Source organism: Triticum aestivum, chromosome 7B (assembly GCF_018294505.1).
Source record: "Triticum aestivum cultivar Chinese Spring chromosome 7B, IWGSC CS RefSeq v2.1, whole genome shotgun sequence".
NCBI lineage: Eukaryota > Viridiplantae > Streptophyta > Magnoliopsida > Poales > Poaceae > Triticum > Triticum aestivum.
Genome location: NC_057813.1, coordinates 464604786 through 464627514, shown reverse-complemented (window position 1 = coordinate 464627514; position 22729 = coordinate 464604786). Strand labels below are relative to the sequence as shown.

The window sequence follows — 22729 nt, the reverse complement described above, 5'->3', positions numbered from 1 at the left end:
GAGGCCGCCGTCATCCTCACCGCCGCCGCCCGAGGCCGCCCTCAGCCTCACCGCCGCCGCCCGAGGCCGCCCTCGACGTCACCGTCGACACCCTCCACCTCACCACCGCCCGAGCCCGCCCAGGACCGCCGTTGCCCGTGCTCGAGCCCGCCCTCTCCGCCCCTGCCTCCGTCACCGAGCACCTCCCCGCCACCGTCTCTCCCCTCTCTGTAAGTCCCCCACCCCTCCCCCCACTCCTCTCACTCTGAATTTTAGAGAAAAAATTAGTAGAGCAAAAGTTTGTTTATAGCAAAAAATTTAGTTTAGAGCAAAGGATGTTAAGTAGTAGATGTTAGAGCAAAAATTAGTTTAGAGCAAAAAATTAGCTTAGTAGTGCTGCTAGTAGTAGTGGTACAGTAGGTTAATTAGGTGATGTTAAATGAATAACCTAAATGAATGAAATTAGTAGTTAACTGAATTTTTTTTCTTTTCATCATTATAGAGCACTAAAGTTAACTGAATTTTGTTCTATTAGTAGTTAAATGAATTTTATTCTACATTTTGTTTTTGAATTAGCTTGTGAAATTTGGACATGTGGTTGCTCGTGTATATTTGGACATGTGTTGCGGTGTCGAAGAGGGATATTTGAACACTGTTTCTAGGGAATGATGCTGAGTGACCTATGTTTTGCCGGAATGTTGATTCATTTCTGTTCCGGCAAATTTCAGGTTCTCGATTTGTCCACTTTTTAGCAAAGGTCATGCCGAAATTTTCTGTGAATTTTGGCATGACTTGTGCTACAAACTAGGACATATCGAGTGCCCGGGATTTGCCGCACCAGGAAGGAGTCAACATTCCTGCAAAACAATAGTCCTTTTTTATGTCATTATTCATTTTATTAGGTCTAGAATTAATTGACTAGATTTAATCATAGGAACCATGGCTAGCAACGATGAAGGACAGGGTTCTGGTGATTGCGACGATGTCTACCGGGCAGCAGACGAATTTTTTAGCCTTACCGACGATCAACAGATGTTGTTGCTGGGCCCACCGGTGGCATCGGGGACTGAGACCGACACGCAGACCGGTGCTGAGACTGAGACCGGCGCTGAGATTCAGACCGGCATCGAGACCGGCGCTGAGACCGGTGCTGCCTCGGGGAGCGGAGCCGGTGTAGAACCGAAAGCAAAGAGGCAACGGGTTCCTAACAAACTCAGGACTACTAGACTGGGCATATTTTGAGCCAAAGGCGCCCGAGGAAGCGCGCCGCTGCTACGGCAATCAAATAGGCTGCATCATACGGACAACCGCCACCATCAATGATGAGAAACTACAGAAGATAGAAAATATGAGGAGCTCCCTCCTAAAGAAGTTTCACCAGATATTCTTGTTCCCGGTCTGGAATGAGAAGGATTATGAAGATCCAGACGAGGACCCGGCAATGAAGAAGATAAACAAACACGCCATGACCAAGTTTAGCGACGCGTTGGCCGCCTGGAAAAATCGAGTGAAAGCAAAGATCAACGACGGGGAACCCTACTCCGAGATTGTAAAGGATAATCCGACAATCACGGAAGAGCAGTTTCAAATATTCAAGGAGGCTTGCGAGGCCGAAGCTGCCAAAAAAAGTCTAAGTACATGAAGGGACTTCAAAAGAGGAACATTGGGAGCCACCACCTCGGAAGCCGTGATTACGGCGGAAAGAGGTCCAAATGGGCCAAGGAGGACGCGGAAGCCGCGAGTCTGGGCATCCCAGACCCCTTGGCGGATTTCACCATCCCGCGGGAGCGTGACGTCCTGAGGGCCCGGCACCGTTGGGACCCAGTGAAGAAGGTTTATGATACAATACCGGTCATTACGGAGTTCATGAGACTGCTGGTAATTTTAGTTTCTGATCAATTCGACTGCACACGTTAGTCATATTTGTAAACGATCCTTGTGCCTTTTGCAGAGAGAGCAGCACCGGATTGCGGCCGAAAGCGACTCGCCATCTGAGGCATTAGCGAGGCCCAAGTGGGACACTCCATTCAACCGGGCGTTGAACATATTGAAACAACAACCGGTGGATACTCGACCGTCGTATGGACGCGTGCACGGTGTCAGAGACGGCGCCACGTGGAAGAAGTACTACCGTGAGACCACGGAGGAGAGAAAGGAAAGACGGAGGTTAACTGAAGAAAACATCGACAAGAAGGTTGAGATTGCGGTTGAGAAGAAATCATCTGAGACAGTCGCAACAGCGGTAGCTGCCGCAAAATAGGCGATTGCAGATATATCTACTAACTTGGTGACGGGCGTTTTCACTTGGACAAGGAAAAATCCAGAAAAAAATGCAGAGGACTTTCCCCTTGCTGACTTCTTGGGAGCACCTGCTCCCGCACCGGCTCCCGTACCTGCTCCCGCACCGGCTCCCGCACCTGCTCCCGCACCGGCTCCCGCACCGGCTCCTGCACCGGCTCCCACACTTGCCCAAATCATCATGAATGTGGTCGTCGGAAAAACAGGCATGTTCTACGCAGAAGGACAAATGTCGCGGGAAGACGTCTGAACATGGATAGCCTCTCAGCATCTCGATATGAAGCCTTTCACTAAGCTCAAGGACTATCTCCCTGACATGGATGTATGGCACGACATGATGGAGTGATTGTCGATATATGACAATGTGTCCGTTTAGTCCATTATGACAAAACTTTGAGTTATGCACGGTGAAACTTTATTTGTGATGTAATTAAACCGACCTCCTCCTCGACTAGCGAAAATCACTCTAGTTAGGGCATTTTGGGTACGATGAACTTTGTTATTTATGCTTATGATATGTTGTTTCTATTTTGCCCAAGTCTGTCTCTTTCTGTTGCTCAACTATATATGTTGCATATCATCGACTCATGTGACGATGCAGGTGCATAGATCATAGATGGCGAAGAAGTGCTACGCCAGGAGTATATATGCGACAAGTGGCCGGAGTGTCAGGCCCAGGTGTACCGGTTTTCGGTTTCCGAGCGACACGCAGTAGTTAGTTTAGGTTCACGCTAATGCGAGAGAGGGATACGAACTCATGTACTCAAAGTGATAGCTATTGTCGCGTATATCATTGTTTAGATGGATGACGATGTATTTGCAAGTAATCAACACTTGTATCGCTATTTTCGAGATTGATGACCAGGGACCACTTTGTGTTGGATGATGATTATGATGATGACATGATTTGATGAGACTAATTGTATGTATATGCTATGATTATATTTGTATTTGGATGATATGCTAAAGATTATTGTATAAAGCCTATTCAAATACAAAACAAATAAAAACAAATATGCAGGAAAAAAACTAATAAAACTAGTAGTAGCGAGGGGGGAATTTAGCAGTAGCGCCGCCTTACCAGTAGCGCTTCCCTGTAAACAGCGCTGCAGATAATATCAGTAGCGCCCTTTTCTAAAGAGCGTTGCAGCTATTCATGTGTAGCAGTAGCGTGGGTCAACAGGCGCTACTGCTATACGTTAGCTGTAGCGCCTTATTAGTAGCGCTGGTACCCGCGCTACTGAGAGGGCCAAAACCCGCGCTGCTGCTAGGCTTTTCCCTAGTAGTGTACACGCGGAGGAAGAGGGCGCTAGTTTCAAAGAAAATAAAAACAGGTTTACTCCACCCCTTTTACGTTTCAAAAAAGATTAACTAATCTAAAGAAAAACAAAAAAGGAATTCCATTGAATTGTATTTTTATTGATCAATTAGAATTGACTTGTAAACGTATAATTGTCTAAAAAGGGCCAATATACATACACTATTGGACCTTTTGAGTGAGACTGAAGAAGATCTTTTGAGAATTGACAATTTTCATATGGAAAATAGAAAACATATATGGGACACTCTAGAGAAGCATCTCCAATTGATTTACTTAAGAATAAACTCTCGTTTTAAATCCATTGCAATTTTTCTTCTTCTTCTTTTTCGAGTTAGAATAAAAAAACAATTTAACATCTTTGGTACAATCTATATTTTCGTGAAATAGATAATAACAAAATAGATTTTAGGTATCTAGGGAAGAGTCATTTGGAAGTAACTATTTCCAGATACCTATGGTACTTCACGGTTGAATGAATTAAAAAATATCTAAAAAGAACTAAAGTTAATGATTTATCTGAAGGAAATATGCCCTAGAGGCAATAATAAAGTTATTATTTATTTCCTTATTTCATGATAAATGTTTATTATTCATGCTAGAATTTTATTAACCGGAAACATAATACATGTGTGAATACATAGACAAACATAGTGTCACTAGTATGCCTCTACTTGACTAGCTCGTTAATCAAAGATGGTTAAATTTCCTAACCATAGACATGAGTTGTCATTTGATTAACGGGATCACATCATTAGGAGAATGATGTGATTGACATGACCCATTCCGTTAGCCTAGCACTTGATCGTTTAGTATGTTGCTATTGCTTTCTTCATGACTTATACATGTTCCTATAACTATGAGATTATGCAACTCCCGTTTACCGGAGGAACACTTTGGGTGCTACCAAACGTCACAACGTAACTGGGTGATTATAAAGGAGTACTACATGCGTCTCCAAAGATACATGTTGGGTTGGCGTATTTCGAGATTAGGTTTTGTCACTCCGATTGTCGGAGAGGTATCTCCGGGCCCTCTCGGTAATGCACATCACCATAAGCCTTGCAAGCAATGTAGCTAATGAGTTAGTTATGGAATGATGCATTACATAACGAGTAAAGAGACTTGCCGGTAACGAGATTGAACTAGGTATTGAGATACCGACGATCGAATCTTGGGCAAGTAACATACCGATGACAAAGGGAACAACGCATGTTGTTATGCGGTTTGACCGATAAAGATCTTCGTAGAATATGTAGGAGCCAATATGGGCATCCAGGTCCCGCTATTGGTTATTGACCGGAAACGTGTTTCGGTCATGTCTACATAGTTCTCGAACCCGTAGGGTCCGCACGCTTAAGGTTTCGATGACAGTTTTATTATGAGTTTATGAGTTTTGATGTAACGAAGGAGTTCGGAGTCCCGGATGAGATCGGGGACATGACTAGGAGTCTCGAAATGGTCGAGACATAAGGATTGATATATTGGACGACTATATTCGATCACCGGAATTGTTCCGGGTGATTTCGGAGAAAACCGGAGTGCCGGAGGGGTTACCGGAACCCCCCGGGGAAGTATTGGGCCTTAGTGGGCCTGAGGGGAGAGAGAGGGCAGCAGCCCAGGAGGTGGCGCGCCCCCTCCCAAGGGGAGTCCGAATTGGACTAGGGGAGGGGGGCGCGGCCCCTCTTTCCTTCCCCCTTCCTCCTTCCTAGTTGGACTAGGAAAGGGGAGTCCTACTCCCACTAGGAGGAGGACTCCCCCCCTCCTTGGCGCGCCCCAAGGGCCGGCCGGCCTCCCCCCTTGCTCCTTTATATACGGGGGCGGGGGGCACCCCATAGACACACAAGTTGATCTACGGATCGTTCCTTAGCCGTGTGCGGTGCCCCCCTCCACCATATTCCACCTCGGTCATATCGTCGCGGAGTTTAGGCGAAGCCCTGCGCCGGTAGAACATCATCATCGTCACCATGCCGTCGTGCTGACGGAACTCATCCCCGACGCTTTGCTGGATCGGAGCCCGGGGATCGTCATCGAGCTGAACGTGTGCTGAACTCGGAGGTGCCGTATGTTCGGTACTTGGATCGGTCGGATCGTGAAGACGTACGACTACATCAACCGCGTTGTCATAACGCTTCCGCTTACGGTCTACGAGGGTACGTAGACAACACTCTCCCCTCTCGTTGCTATGCCATCACCGTGATCTTGCGTGTGCGTAGGAATTTTTTTGAAATAACTACGTTCCCCAACAATGGCATCCGAGCCTAGGTTTTATGCGTTGATGTTATTTGCACGAGTAGAACACAAGTGAGTTGTGGGCGATACAAGTCATACTGCTTACCAGCATGTCATACTTGGGTTCGGCGGTATTGTGAGATGAAGCAGCCCGGACCGACATTACGCGTACGCTTACGCGAGACTGGTTTCACCGTTACGAGCACTCGTGCTTAAAGGTGGCTAGAGGGTGTCTGTCTCTCTCACTTTAGCTGAATCGAGTGTGGCTACGCCCGATCCTTGCGAAGGTTAAAACAGCACCAACTTGACGAACTATCGTTGTGGTTTTTGATGCGTAGGTAAGAACGGTTCTTGCTAAGCCCGTAGCAGCCACGTAAAAATTGCAACAACAAAGTAGAGGACGTCTAACTTGTTTTTGCAGGGCATGTTGTGATGTGATATGGTCAAGACGTGATGAGATATAAGTTGTTGTATGAGATGATCATGTTTTATTGAAGTTATCGGCAACTGGCAGAAGCTCTATGGTTGTCTCTTTGTTGCATAAGATGCAAGTGCCAAATAATTGCTTTACTTTATCATTATGCGATAGCAATAGTTGCAAGAGCAATAGTTGGTGAGACGACCATGTGATGACACATTGATATAGATCAAGATGATGAAGATCATGGTGTCGTGCCGGTGACGATAGAGATCATGACAGTACTTTGGAGATGGAGATCAAAGGCGCAAGATGATCATGGCCATATCATGTCACTTATTTTGATTGCATATGATGTTTATCTGTTATACATCTTATTCTGTTTTGTTTGATGGTAGCATTTTAAGATGATCTCTCACTAATTATCAAGAAGTGTTCTCCCTGAGTATGCACCGTTGCGAAAGTTCTTCGTGCTGAGACACCACGTGATGATCGGGTGTGATGGGCTCTACGTTCAAATACAACGGGTGCAAAACAGTTGCACACGCGGAACAATCAGGTTAAACTTGACGAGCCTAGCATATACAGATATGGCCTCGGAACACGGAGACCGAAAGGTCGAGCGTGAATCATATAGTAGATATGATCAACATAGTGATGTTCACCATTGAAACTACTCCATCTCACGTGATGATCGGACATGGTTTAGTTGATTTGGGTCACGTGATCACTTAGATGACTAGAGAGATGTCTGTCTAAGTGGGAGTTCTTAAGTAATATGATTAACTGAACTTTAATTTATCATGAACTTAGTCCTGGTAGTATTTTGCAAATTATGTTGTAGATCAATAGCTTGCGTTGTTGCTTTCATATGTTTATTTTGATATGTTCCTAGAGAAAATTGTGTTGAAAGATGTTAGTAGCAATGATGCGGATTGGATCCGTGATCTGAAGTTTATCCTCATTGCTGCACAAAAGAATTATGTCCTTGATGCACCGCTAGGTGACAAACCTATTGCAGGAGCAGATGCAGACGTTATGAACATTTGGCTAGCTCAATATGATGACTACTTGATAGTTTAGTGCACCATGCTTAACGGCTTAGAATCGGGACTTCAAAGATGTTTTGAACGTCATGGACCATATGAGATGATCCAGGAATTGAAGTTAATATTTCAAGCAAATACCCGAGTTGAGAGATATGAAGTCTCCAACAAGTTCTATAGCTAAAAGATGGAGGAGAATCTCTCAACTAGTGAGCAAGTGCTTAGATTGTCTGAGTACTACAATCACTTGAATCAAGTGGGAGTTAATCTTCCAGATAAAATAGTGATTGACAGAATTCTCTAGTCACCATCACCAAGTTAGTAGAACTTCGTGATGAACTATAATATGCAAGGGATGACGAAAGTGATTCCCAAGCTCTTCGTGATGTTGAAATCGACGAAGGTAGAAATCAAGAAAGAGCATCAAGTGTTGATGATTTACAAGACCACTAGTTTCAAGAAAAGGGCAAAGGGAAAGAAAGGGAAACTTCAAGTAGAATGGCAAACAAGTTGTCACTCCCGTGAAGAAGCCCAAAGCTGGACCTAAGCCTGAAACTGAGTGCTTCTACTGCAAAGGAAATGGTCACTGGAAGTGGAACTACTCCAAATATTTGGTGGATAAGAAGGATGGCAAAGTGAACAAGGGTATATTGATGTGTACCTTACTAGTGTTTATAGTAGCCCCTGAGTATTTGATACTTGTTCGGTTGCTAAAAATTTAGTAATTCGAAACAGGAGTTACAGAATAAATAGAGACTAGTTAAAGGGGAAGTGACGATGAGTGTTGGAAGTAGTTCCAAGATTGATATGATCATCATCACACACTCCCTATACTTTCGGGATTAGTATTCAACCTAAATAAATGTTATTTAGCCTTTGCGTTGAGCATGAATATGATTTGATCATGTTTATTGCAATACGGTTATTCATTTAAAGTTAGAGAATAATTGTTATTCTGTTTACATGAATAAAACCTTCAATGGTCATACACCCAATGAAAATAGTTTGTTGGATCTCGATCGTAGTGATACACATATTCATAATATTGAGGCCAAAAGATGCAAGTTAATAATGATAGTGCAACTTATTTGTGGCACTGCCATTTGGGTCATATCGGTGTAAAGCGCATGAAGAAACTCCATAAAGATGGATTTTCGGAATCACTTGGTTATGATCATTTGATGCTTGCGAACCGTGCCTTTTGGGCAAGATGACTAAAACTCCGTTCTCCGGAACAATGGAGCAAGCTACTGACTTATTGGAAATAATACATACCGATGTATGTGATCCAATGAGTGTTAATGCTCATGGCAAGTATCATTATTTTCTGACCTTCACAAGATGATTTGAGCAGATATGGGTATATCTACTTGATGAAACATAAATCTGAAATAGTTGAAAGGTTCAAAGAATTTCAGAGTGAAGTGGAAAAATCATCGTAACAAGAAAATAAAATTTCTGCGATCTGATCGCGAAGACGAATATTTGAGTTACGAGTTTGGTCTTCAATTAAAACAATGTGGAATAGTTTCATAGCTCACGCCACCTGGAACACCACAACGTTATGGTGTGTCCGAACGTCGTAACCGCACTTTACTAGATATGGTGCGATCTATGATGTCTCTTATCGGTTTACCACTATCGTTTTGGGGTTATGCATTAGAGACAGCTACATTCACGTTTAATAGGGCACCATCTAAATCCGTTGAGACGACACCGTATGAACTATGGTTTAGTAGTAAACCTAAGCTGTCGTTTCTTAAAGTTTGGAGTTGCAATGCTTATATGAAAAAGGTTTTCAACCTGATAAGCTCGAACCCAAATCGGAGAAAATGCGTCTTCATAGAAATACCCAAAGGAAATTGTTGGGTACACCTTCTATCACAGATCCAAAGGCAAGATATTTGTTACTAAAAATGGATCCTTTCTAGAGAAGGAGTCTCTCTCGAAAGAAGTGAGTGGGAGGAAAGTAGAGCTTGATAAGGTAATTTGTACCTTCTCCCGAATTGGAAAGTAGTTCATCACAGAAATCAGTTCCAGTGATTCCTACACCAATTAGTGAGGAAGCTAATGATGATGATCATGAAACTTTAGATAAAGTTACTACAAAACCTCGTAGGTCTTTCAGAGTACGATCCGCACCAGAGTGGTATGGTAATCCTATTCTGGAAGTCATGTTACTAGACCATGATGAACCTACAAACTATGAGGAAGCGATGATGAGCCCAGATTCCGCGAAATGGCTTGAGGCCATGAAATCTGAGATGGGATCCATGTATGAGAACAAAGTTTGGACTTTGGTGGAGTTGCCCGATGATCGGCAAGCCATATTGTATAAATGGATCTTCAAGAGGAAGACAGATGCTGATAGTAGTGTTACTATATACAAAGCTCGACTTGTCGCAAAAAGGTTTTTGACAAGTTCAAGGTGTTGACTACAATGAGATTTTCTCAACTGTAGCGATGCTTAAGTCTGTCCGAATCATGTTAGCAATTGCCACATTTTATGAAATTTGGCAAATGGATGTCAAAACTACATTCCTTAATGGGTTTATTAAAGAAGAGTTGTATATGATACAACCAGAAGGTTCTGTCAATCCTAAAGGTGCTAACAAAATGAGCAAGCTCCAGCGATCCATCTATGGACTGGTGCAAGCATCTCGGAGTTGGAATATACGCTTTGATAAGTTGATCAAAGCATATAGTTTTGTACAGACTTACGGTGAAGCCTGTATTTACAAGAAAGTGAGTGGGAGCACTACAGCACTTCTGATAAGTGTATGTGAATGACATATTGTTGATCAGAAATAATGTAGAATTATTCTGCAAAGCATAAAGGAGTGTTTGAAAGGAGTTCTTTAAAAAGAAAGACCTCAGTAAAGCTACTTACATATTGAGCATCAAGATCTATTGAGATAGATCAAGGCGCTTGATAAGTTTTTCAATAAGTACATACCTTGTCAAGTTTTTGAAATAGTTCAAAATGGAACAGTCAAAGAAAGAGTTCTTGCTTGTGTTGCAAAGGTGTGAAATTGAGTTAGACTCGAATCCCGACCAAGGTAGAAAATAGAAAAGAGAATGAAAGTCATTCCCTATGCCTCAGTCATAGGTTCTATAAAGTATGCTATGTTATGTACCAGACCTATTGTATACCTTGCTCTGAATTTGGCAAGGGAGTACAATAGTGATCTAGGAGTAGATCACTGGACATTGGTCAAAATTATCCTTGGTGAGGACTAAGGAAATATTTCTCGATTATGGAGGTGATAAAAGAGCCCATCGTAAAGTGTTATATCGGTGCAAGCTTTTACACCGATCCAGATGACTCTAAGTCTCAATCTGGATACATATTGAAAGTGGGAGCAATTAGCTAGAGTAGCTCCGCGCAGAGCATTGTAGACATAGAATATTTGCAAAGTACATACGGCTCTGAATGTGACCGACCCGTTGACTAAGCTTCTCTCACGAGCAAAACATGATCACACCTTAGTACTCTTTGGGTGTTAATCACATAGCGATGTGAACTAGATTATTGACTCTAGTAAACCCTTTGGGTGTTGGTCACATGACGATGTGAACTATGGGTGTTAATCATATACATATATGAATATTGATGTTAAATCACATGGCGATGTGAACTAGATTATTGACTCTGGTGCAAGTGGGAGACTGAAGGAAATATGCCCTAGAGGCAATAATAAAGTTATTATTTATTTCCTTATTTCATGATAAATGTTTATTATTCATGCTAGAATTGTATTAACCGGAAACATAATACATGTGTGAATACATAGACAAACATAGTGTCACTAGTATGCCTCTACTTGACTAGCTCGTTAATCAAAGATGGTTAAATTTCCTAACCGTAGACATGAGTTGTCATTTGATTAACGGGATCACATCATTAGGAGAATGATGTGATTGACATGACCCATTCCGTTAGCCTAGCACTTGATCGTTTAGTATGTTGTTATTGCTTTCTTCATGACTTATACATGTTCCTGTAACTATGAGATTATGCAACTCCCGTTTACCGGAGGAACACTTTGGGTGCTACCAAACGTCACATCGTAACTAGGTGATTATCAAGGAGTACTACAGGCGTCTCCAAAGGTACATGTTGGGTTGGCGTATTTCGAGATTAGGTTTTGTCACTCCGATTGTCGGAGAGGTATCTCTGGGCCCTCTCGGTAATGCACATCACCATAAGCCTTGCAAGCAATGTAGCTAATGAGTTAGTTACGGAATGATGCATTACATAACGAGTAAAGAGACTTGCCGGTAACGAGATTGAACTAGGTATTGAGATACCGACGATCGAATCTCGGGCAAGTAACATACCGATGACAAAGGGAACAACGTATGTTGTTATGCGGTTTGACCGATAAAGATCTTCGTAGAATATGTAGGAGCCAATATGGGCATCCAGGTCCCGCTATTGGTTATTGACCGGAAACGTGTTTCGGTCATGTCTACATAGTTCTCGAACCCGTAGGGTCCGCACGCTTAAGGTTTCGATGACAGTTTTATTTTGAGTTTATGAGTTTTGATGTACCGAAGGAGTTCGGAGTCCCGGATGAGATCGGGGACATGACGAGAAGTCTCGAAATGGTCGAGACATAAAGATTGATATATTGGACGACTATATTCGGTCATCGGAATTGTTCCGGGTGATTTCGGAGAAAACCGGAGTGCCGGAGGGGTTACCGGAACCCCTGGGGGAAGTATTGGGCCTTAGTGGGCCTGAGGGGAGAGAGAGGGCAGCAGTCCAGGAGGTGGCGCGCCCCCTCCCAAGGGGAGTCCGAATTGGACTAGGGGAGGGGGGCGCGGCCCCTCTTTCCCTCTCCCTCTCCCCCTCTTTCCTTCCCCCTTCCTCCTTCCTAGTTGGACTAGGAAGGGGAGTCCTACTCCCACTAGGAGGAGGACTCCCCCCTCCTTGGCGCACCCCAAGGGCCGGCCGGCCTCCCCCCTTGCTCCTTTATATACGGGGGCGAGGGGGCACCCCATAGACACACAAGTTGATCTACGGATCGTTCCTTAGCCGTGTGCGGTGCCCCCCTCCACCATATTCCACCTCGGTCATATCATCGCGGAGTTTAGGCGAAGCCCTGCGCCGGTAGAACATCATCATCGTCACCACGCCGTCGTGCTGACGGAACTCATCCCCGACGCTTTGCTGGATTGGAGCCCGGGGATCGTCATCGAGCTGAACGTGTGCTGAACTCGGAGGTGCCGTACGTTCGGTACTTGGATCGGTCGGATCGTGAAGACGTACGACTACATCAACCGCGTTGTCATAACGCTTCCGCTTACGGTCTACGAGGGTACGTAGACAACACTCTCTCCTCTCGTTGCTATGCCATCACCATGATCTTGCGTGTGCGTAGGAAATTTTTCGAAATTACTACGTTCCCCAACATTATCAATGGGCAATGTTGCTCCAATACCTAACCAAAGAGCTACTACAGTACCGATTAGAAAAAGGTCATAACTACTGGGCGGCGAAATGGATTTTGAAATTTATTGACATTTTCTAGAAAAGGTACGGTCAATAATCCTGTTGGCACAGAAACCATTAAGAGAACGCCCAATAACTTATTGTGTAGTGTACGGAGTATTTGAAACATGGGAAAGAAGTACCACTCGTGTAATATTTCCAGAGGAGTTGCAAACGGATCTGCCGGTTCACCAATCATTGATGGCTCGAGAACCACTAAACCTACATTATAGGCAATAGTACCTAGAATTACTACTGGAAAAAATATATGAAAGATCGTTGGGCCATTCGGGTTTCAGATTCTTCATATTTTCCAGATACAATACAACTATAGGTATATTTTTTAGTATATTATTTTATTAACATTTGTGAGATTGAAATTCACCTAATTTCATTTTTTTTTAGATTCCACGCTAGGAAAACACAAATCTGTATCACGTCGTCTTATTAATCTGGTCTAAAAGAAATAGACGGGCACAAACAAAGATTCACCCAACCACTTGCGTACATAGTTTGTATATATACCTCTAAATCCCAAACAGTTATAATTAGATCACAACATGATACGACAAAGCGTATTTCTTCCCATGTTAAATGCGCGGGCAGATTGTTACATTTCTTTGCCTGTTTGGATCTGGACATGACCGTTTGTCCACAACGGTGACCAGTAATTTTCATACGGATTTTCTTGCATGAATTTACAAATGACATTATCAGAAATAAATGACAAAGTTATAATAAACTATGTTTTTACTTCATCGGTCTAACTTAAATATATTAAAATTTTATTCTATATTCATCGATTATGGATTTCTTATTTATTTATTCCTAAGCTTCATGCACCAATAGAGTAGTAGTCTTTTATCCACCTGATACTTTTTTAATATACCCATTTATTTGAATTTTATCTATTAGGAATTTCACTCATTATCATTCTTTTTCCTTTATTAAACTATTTACCTCCAATGTAGGTAATTTTTACGTTTTGTTAAATATAGCTGAGACATACTTTGGTCTCATTCACTTTTTTTTTCTAGAATCATTTGATCTCGTTCATCCTATATGGGTTGCTGGACTTCTTTTTGATTGTTGTTGTCCCTTCTATCAGCGGGCTTTGATCAAAAATCATTTGGGCTTGTATAGAAAGCGAAGTGGAAATAAGAGAAAACATTTTGGACTCGATCGTATCTGCCGCGCTGTTGTTGTTTGTTCCACGTACGTCCTTCCCTCGGCTGCATGTATGGCTCGTACATGTGAGCTGGGTGTGACGTGACGTTGAGTGGAGTGAGTTTTGTTGCGTGCATGTGTCTTCATTCGTCTTCTCCGCGTTTGTATTTTTCCTTTTTTCTTCTCCCGGCCGGCTGCACGTACATGCTTTCAAACAGGCACGCATGTACATACATAAAACACGTCATGTATGTACGTGTACTACACCTTCTTTTTTAGTAGTAAAAATATTTAAGAACATGCAAATGCTTGCAAATTGCATGTCTAGTAGTGTACATGCAATTGATCCCGATAACTCCCGCTTGATCCAGTTGCAGTCACTTTGTGCTCGTGCAGTTGCAGTCGGGTTACAACACTTGTAATTGCATGTCTAGTGAAGTATATGCAACTGGCCTCAACAACACTTCTCCTAGCCCAAGTTGTAGTCGCTTTGTGCCCCGTGCAGTTGCGGTCGGGTTACAACACTTGTAATTGCATGTCTAATGATGTATATGCAACTGGCCTCAACAACACTTCTCCTAGCCCAAGTTGTAGTCGCTTTGTGCCCTGTGCAGTTGCGGTCGGGTTACAACACTTGTAGTTGCATGTCTAGTGGTGGACATGCAACTGGCCTCGACAATTTCTTTTCCGACCCCAGTTGCAGTTGTTAGAAGGGATAGAGAGGATTGGTGGAATAGTCTGTTGTATCGCTTGAGCCTCGTGGGCATATATATACTCAACAACAGTGTTTTATGCCCCCCTGTCGTTGCAGTCAGGTAACAACGCTTGAAGCTACAGCCGGATTACAACACTTGCAGTTGCGTGTCTAGTGATGGACATGCAACTATCCCGACACCTCCTCTCAGAATAGGCTTATTCGATCTGACGCTGGACCGAGAGCTCCTCCTTGGCGCCTTCAGCGCTCGCTGGCGATTCCAGCGCCCACTGTGTCGCTAGCATGGGCCTGGCCCAGCAGCGAACGCTGGCTGCTGCCGCTCGCTTGATCGCTGGCTATCGCTGCCCGCTCGATCGCTGGCTCCCGTTTGATCTTTTTTTTCTTCATTCTAAAAACTGCTAAGTACAGACTATTTTTCTTAGAAAAAACCGGTTTGCTACTGTATGTACTCTTGTCATAGAAAAAGTTCATCATCTTTAAAAATAAGTTCATTGAATTTGAAAACAATTTCATCGAGTTTCAAAAAAGTTCATCGAATTTGAAAAAAGTTCATCGAGTTTGAAAAAAAGTTCATCGAGCTTCAAAAAAGTCATCGAGTTTGAGAAAAAGTTCATCGAGCTTGAAAAAAGTTCATCAAGTTTGAAAAAATTTCATCAAGATTCAAAAGAGTTCATCGAGATTTAAAAAAAGTTCATCAATTTTTTTAAAAAATCATCGAATTTGAGAAAAAGTTCACCGAAACTTGAAATATAAATTTCATCGTACTTGAGAAAAGTTGATCGATTTTGCTTCAAACCCAGGAAGAAGAGAAAAAAGAAAAACGGAAAATGGAAAAAGGGAAAAGGAAAAAGGAAAAAAAAGAAAAGGCAAGGAAGAAAAGAACAAGAAAGATGAAACTAATCACATTAGGCTTGCTAGCGTGGTGGTTAGTGCTGAGTACTGTGAAGCAGAATGTTGCCTGTTCGAATCCTGTTTCACCCGCTTTTCTTTTTTGCTTCGTCCCCCGATTGCGGGAACAACTAAAACGGGCGCTTAAGGCGCCAAATAGGATTTAGCCGCTGGACCTGGGTGGCATCTGAAAAGCTGGTGTGACTGCTCGGTGTACGGGCCAAAAAGGTGGCAGGTTGGCCTGTTTATTTCTGGTATTAGTATCCAAACCGGAGTTGTTTAGATAATTCCACGTGATGGCAATGCAAATCTATAGGTCTCCTTTCCTTCACGACCTGTGATTGGTCTCTTAGGCTCGTCACGTCCGGCTGACAACATATGTCTTTCCTATTGCTATCTTTTCTTTCCTAAAGGTCCTATTGCTATCCTGGTTTCAGTACATCTTTATCTTTATCTTTATCTTTACCTTAATAATAATAAAGCAAATGGGGTTTCTGCCCATACGTCATTAGCGTTTTTGCAAAAAAGCCCCTTTGTTTCTTAATATTCAACCCGCAGTCCCTGGTTACTAATCGGGTCAACGCGGTGGTGGCTCGCGCCTGCTCGCGCGACTGGGGCGGCGCGCCTGCTCTATGCAGAAGGGCGGCGGCGGCCGGATCCGTGCGCGGCCGGGGCTGGGGAGGCGGATCCGGGGGCGGGCGGCGAGGCGTGGGTCGCCGGTGAAGACAAGGCCGGAGCACGGCTTCCCGGGCGGATCCATGGCATCAGCGACTCTGGGAAGAAAGGAAACATGGAGGTGAGGGAGAAAAGGAAGAAAGGAGGGGCGGTGCAGCGACCTAGGCAGGAGCTCGTCGGAGCGTGGCGACGGCGGACGGGCGCGGGAGAGGGGCGGATCCGGCGCGACGGCGAGGAGTCCTTAAATATTCAGACTCGTCGTAATTCCTTATTCATCCTGCTGGTGTTGTTCGTCCAGAGGAAGGAGAAGAGGAAGGCGGCAACGCCGCCGGCCGGTTGGGTGACAGCAACCAGGCCACGGGTGGTGCAGCCACTCCTGCGAGTAAGAATGAGGACTTACCACCAGGTAATCCATTCATCTCCCCTCTTTTCCTACTTCCCCTCGATCTGGTCCTCATTGGCCATGTTCTTCACGTGCAGAAATCCTCATTCTCCATGTTATTGAGTCGATCTGAAGCCTAGAGCTTAGAGATCTTGTGCTCTGCATTACCTGATATTTCATCTGATTGAGGGTAGTGGATGAAAGCATGGTTTAGTCATTGAGTTGACTAAAATCAGCTGAGTAGAGAGAGGCGTTGATTGCTGCAATTTAGATACAAGGCTTGATTGAGCTGCTGCTGGCGCTGCTACTAGAAAGACAGAGAGAGCAGAGAGGGAAAGACAGGGTTCCAATGCTTACTGATCTGGTTTTGGTGAGAAAAAAAATGAGAAATAGGAGAGGAACAGAGAGTGCAGAGAGATAGAGAGACTACACATCACTGAACCCTTTGGATTCTAATACTAGGTTGAGTAATTTTGTGTGTTCTTACTGTTTGGGATAATATGCAGTTTTTTGGCTTATCATTGTGCCTCAAGTTTCAGTCATCGCTTGGCTGTACAGCGACGATTTTCGCCGATAATCCGTCTACTCATACTCGACCGTTCGCCGGAACTTTGTCTGACCTGAGGTATATATTACAGTGTCATCAATTTGCATCTGACATCAAAGACTACTTATTAATTTTGTATGTTCTTTAGTATCTGCACTTTAATCTCTAAACAAGTCAATGCCTGAAATACCACATGTACTCATTACAAAATGATCTTCAGGAAAGACAATAATGACAAGTAGCTATCAAAGTAGATAAAGCTAGCTAAAATTTTATCTAGGAAGAACAGCTGATGTATGAAAGAAAAATATGAGATAACATAAACTAATATCATGGTGATGGCACTAATTGACTATTTTGGAAATAGCAATCAAAGGTGATAAAGGTAGCTAATTTTTTATCAAGAAAGAGCAGCTGTTGTGACAGAGAAACGAAAGCTAAATATACAACTATATACCTGTTCGCGTCTATCAATTTAATTGTCACGAGTATTTCTGATTCATTGGTCGTAATACGTATATACTACTTTTGTTCAGGTATATACTACTTTTTATCACTTTTGCTTCTTCTCACCGGATGCATGCATGCTTCTCCACACAGGTTTCCCTTAGTTCAGTACTTATTTTTTTTGGTGTATACTTTCTCCTCATCAATCATGTATACGTACAACAAAACAGAAAGAAACATATGTTGTTGATCGATACTGAACTATCATATGGAAGATAACCCTCTCTTCTATACCCCTTTGTGAAAAGTAGCATACTATCATTTCAAAAGAAAACACACCATATACTCATGTCTGACAATGAGTATACACTGATCATTATTGCCAGTATCATAGGTATATACTCTGAGAATAGTTGTATATATCCCATTTGAAAAAATAGTATGTATATACTCCTTGCAAATTCCTCCATATCATTTAAAAGTTTTTACGTAAGACTGACCGTGTAGATACAATAACTAATTAGTATTTTAATAAATTGAATTGCATGGCTTGATCGCTTTGCTTTGGTCTTCTCTTATGTATGAGTGCACCATGTGGGGGTTAACATTTCTTGGGTCTTCTAACTCTCTGGGATAATTTGCATCTCTATTTGTGCTAATTGGCAAGGTGCGTGAATACTGATTTATCCAAGGTTTTGCTAGAGAAGTTGCAACAGCTTTGATCAAATATTATTTTTATAATTCCTTCTTGGTTTTAGACAATAAAGTCGAGAATCTAAATCCTTCTACTGTATCTATACCTGTAATAGAGCAACACGTGGTGCAGCTAGCTGCAGCGAGGACCAACTTGACTTGATGGGGATACAGTTACCAAGAAAGAATCATACTCCTGTATGATCCAAGATATTGCACGAACAAGCTTGGGTGGATACAATCACCAAGAAAGAATCATACTCCTGTATGACCAACTTGACTTAATGGGGAGTACCTGAACTTACCTTTATGCATTGCACGAACTACCAAGATATTATATCTTCCTGTATGATCCATAACTCATAGACATGGGTAGCGATGGGATACTATTTGGTATGAACAACATCATCATCTTGTAATTCTAACATGTATTCATTTAACTTATTTATCCGCATGATAGCGATGGATCTTACGTATCTGTCTATTGTATTTGAATCTAGAATGCAATTAACTCCTTAATTTGCCTTCAAAAGGATGAGCGATCTGGCATGAAAGCTTAGCTCAGTGGTTCAGATTATCACTGTTAGTCTTCTGGTCATGGCAATATTTTTAGACTTCTTGAGATAGCTCAACCAATCTGGTGTAAAGCTATGAAGGCATTTTGCTTGGAAGCAATACTGAAAGGATACCTTAACTTCATTTTATCCCCTAGATTAGTATAAGTATATTAAGTCCCGTTTATTTAGATGTATAGCTTGCATGATAGTTTTGTTAAACAAATTTTTGGGGCATTTAGCAATTCTCACATATGTTGTTAGCTATGCACTTGCTTTTCAAGATATCATTTCCAATCTACTTCATGCATGCACTTTTTATTTCATGTCGCTAACACGGCTGATGCTTCGCGAAATGTCTGAACGAGATTAGATAGATAGGCACAAATAGAGAGTATGTGAGTGATGGAGCATGATGTGGTCTTGAACCTTTGAACTAGGGGGAGTTGATTTTTTTCTCCCATTGCAACGCACGGGCATTTTTTGCTAGTCTAGACTAATGCATGTTTTTTGTTCGCGTACCTTATTTTTATATACGTATGACGTGACAACATGACAATTCAATATTACTTGTTCTTATGTTTTACGGTGTTACGTAGGAACCTTGAAATCTCAACCGTTATTGTTCTAATCAAACGGTGTAAAAAATATTAGTGTATGTGGACAAACGTGATGGCTTGTTTGCCTATTGTTTTAAGTATATAATAGGTAGATAGATAGATAGATAGATTTGTCACTGTGGTAACCCCTTAACCTATAAAAGGAGAGCCATGGCGACCTAAAATCGAATTCGGACACTTGTACACTCTTATGTGCGTAGTTGCTCTTCCGGAGTCAACCTTGCCGGGCTTGAGCGTTGCGCGTTCATCACGATCCTCCATCAAATCCACCGAGGAGTAGGGTTTTACGCTTTGTAGTGGCCCACACCTCGGTAAAAACCACCGCGTCACCATTGTCGTGCTGCCTCCTACGGTCTCCACTCTTTGTGCAACATGCCCCTCCCCCTTGCCGAACCACAAGGGGCCAATGGACCCATAGGTGATCGTGTTCCGCCACGACAGAGATCATCCATGCTCATCTCATACTCCCTTCTTTCAGAAGCAAGCTTCCTTTGTGGCAAGCAAAAATAATCAAAATGGCTAAATTTAATAGGTAAGGATCCTCAAGATCAAGTTTGGGAGGAATAGGTTCCTCCTTTGGCCCTTTGTACTTTGTATTTAACTCTTCATTATAGGCATTCCTTTGGTTGAACGCCCTAAATCTATCTCTTAGCACAAACCCTAATCCGTTATTTTGTATAGCAAAATTATCATTAAGTTCAGAAATCTTATCAATCAAACCTTGGTAGGGACCTTTTTCCTTAAATTTTCATTATAGGCAGCATAATTGGGAGATTGTAATCTCATTATCTCCTCTTGATTAAAAAGGATCTCCTCTATGGGAGGGCAACCACCATTTATTTTGTAATGAGCAAAATTTTTTGATAGCTTCTTTCATGATAAATCTAAACTCATGATCTAGTAATATAGTGGTGACGCGCTTAACGGAAGGGTGATGAATATTAGAGAACTCTAAAAAAGCTTTTGTATGCATGGATGCATATGAACAAATTGTCTTTCAAGTTCAATTATAAGCAAAGATATTGCATCCGCAAGGCTATTAGATTTATTGAGAATAGATCCTCGTAGCATAGGTAGCGTACCGACACAAGTAAAGAAATCTTGAATAAAACTTTTTCCAATAATATTGCCGCTACCCACATGAAGCTTTTTTGTGTGTATGATAGTAGGCTCTTCTTCATGAGGATTGTGGCACCCCGGCTCAGAGCAACTAATTTACCTTGCATTGCCAGCCCAGAGATCTAGTCTTGTGGCAACACACAACAACTTGGTATAGAAAACAACCACTTTATTGATGCTAGCGGAAACATAGGTTCGATATTACATCAAGTAGAGAGGCCAAGCGGCACACATGGTGAAGCTGAATAGTATGTACCTTATTTAATGAACATGAAGGGGCCTTGATCACAACAACTATGCGGCAGCGGAACAACGACGAAGCGGAACTCCATAGCACAGGGACACCGATGCAGACACGGCCTAGACTCGGGAAGCACTCCAATCCGGTAAGACTTTCTTGAAAGCTGGCATGACACGCCAGGTCAGTACATTGAATGTACTTGCAAGCTCACAACAAATACAAGCATAATGACAAACAATAACATGACAATTAATCAGGTTAAATGCAAGGCTACAACATGCTACTCATGAAGTGAACATGGTTGTGCACCGAGTCCCTCGGACTCTCTTACCATACGGGTTACCTCGTAACCAATCTCATCAGCACGGTGATCACTCCTGGATCACAACGAAAACCAACTCTTTGGTTCCAACCACAACTATCTCATGGTTTCAAACATCTCATCACATAACTTGTGCCACATGCATAAATTTAGTGTGCAAGATTAACTTATTTATGTTTATCCATGGTGTGACCTACTACGAACTATGTCCGTAACCAAGGACGCGGCTATCAATAGATTAAGCACACACTCTGCAAAGGTTATCACACTGTACCCACACAACGGAATTCATGGCCTCGCACTCCCATTCGGGTGGACCAACAACATTCCGACAAAATCAACCCATTGCCATGACACTCTCTTGGCCATTCCGACCAACTCTCCTCTTGGGCTAAGTCATGGGTGGCCCCGATGTCAACTCGTGACATCCAACGACCACTGTCGTGGCAAAACTTAAATGGTCCCAAACGGGGACAATGTACCATATCAACAACAACGGGCACACAAGGTTATGTCTTCTTACCGGGCCATGGTACCGCACGCCCATAACCTTCCCTCGTTGGAGGCACCAACCAGAGGCATGACAACGGACCGAATAAAAGCTTTCCCATAAAGGCAAGTGTGGTTGCACTGCGAAGCTCGATTCGATGGCACCATGACCCGATCAACATTATGTTCAAGTTGAATTATCATCTGGTTTAACTTGAAATAAAAATAATCGAGCCATATTATGCCATGAAAATGCAACTATATGACAATGCAAGTATTCCCACACATTACAGGATCAATATCATAGCATCATTATGCATGCACTACTAAGCACTTATAACGCTGGTTTTAACTAACCATTATTTGGTGTGACAAAAGCAGGATGAGAGTAATGAACCAACACTAGTAGAAAAAGGGCCTAATGTGAAGTACATTAGTCCCGGTTTGTGGTTGAACCGACACTAATGTGACTATTAGTGCCAGTTCCAATGGCTAGCCGGGCGGTGACCATTAGTACCGGTTCATGGCGAACCTCTAGTCCTGGTTCGTGCCACGAACGGGGACTAAAGAGGTGGTGGCAGGCTGGTGTCAGGCTGCAGCCACACCAACACCTTTAGTCCCGGTTCGTGGCACGAACCGGTACTAGAGATGCACCTTTAGTCCCGGTTTGTATAACCAACCGGGACTAAAGATCATCCTATATAAACCCTTCGTCCAGCCCAAGCTCTGTGTTCTTCCCTATTCATTTCTTCCTCTCCTTTGTTCTTCCCCTCTTCCTCGAGCTCATCACACATTTTACCCAAATTTTTTCAAGATTTGAAGGCCCCCATCCATTCAAGTGATCACAAAGGTTAGCAACTTTGTCCTTTCATCTCTCATTTCTAATTAGCTCTTGCAATGCTCCATATAGTGATTAATTTGTGGCTTTTAGTAATTTGGGAGGAATTATATGTGGTAGTTTATTTGATATATATGCAATTTGAGCTCAAAATAACTCTTAGTTTGCATATGTAGATGTGGTTTACTTAGTGCCTTCCCGTCTTCGTCCTAACCATCGCCGATCGCCCGCACGTGCACCTTCC

At 42.8% G+C, this 22729-nt stretch overlaps 1 protein-coding gene across 1 annotated transcript; it reads left to right on the top strand.

The window, feature by feature from the left end:
- The first annotated feature begins 16122 nt into the window (after window positions 1-16122).
- Window positions 16123-18821, top strand: LOC123159005 (uncharacterized). The gene is made up of 4 exons (XM_044576810.1): window positions 16123-16639; window positions 17155-17240; window positions 17699-17762; window positions 18436-18821. Exons 1-4 carry the CDS (start codon window positions 16349-16351, stop codon window positions 18463-18465), a joined length of 471 nt encoding a protein of 156 aa, XP_044432745.1. The 5' UTR covers window positions 16123-16348; the 3' UTR covers window positions 18466-18821.
- The last annotated feature ends 3908 nt before the right edge of the window (window positions 18822-22729 follow it).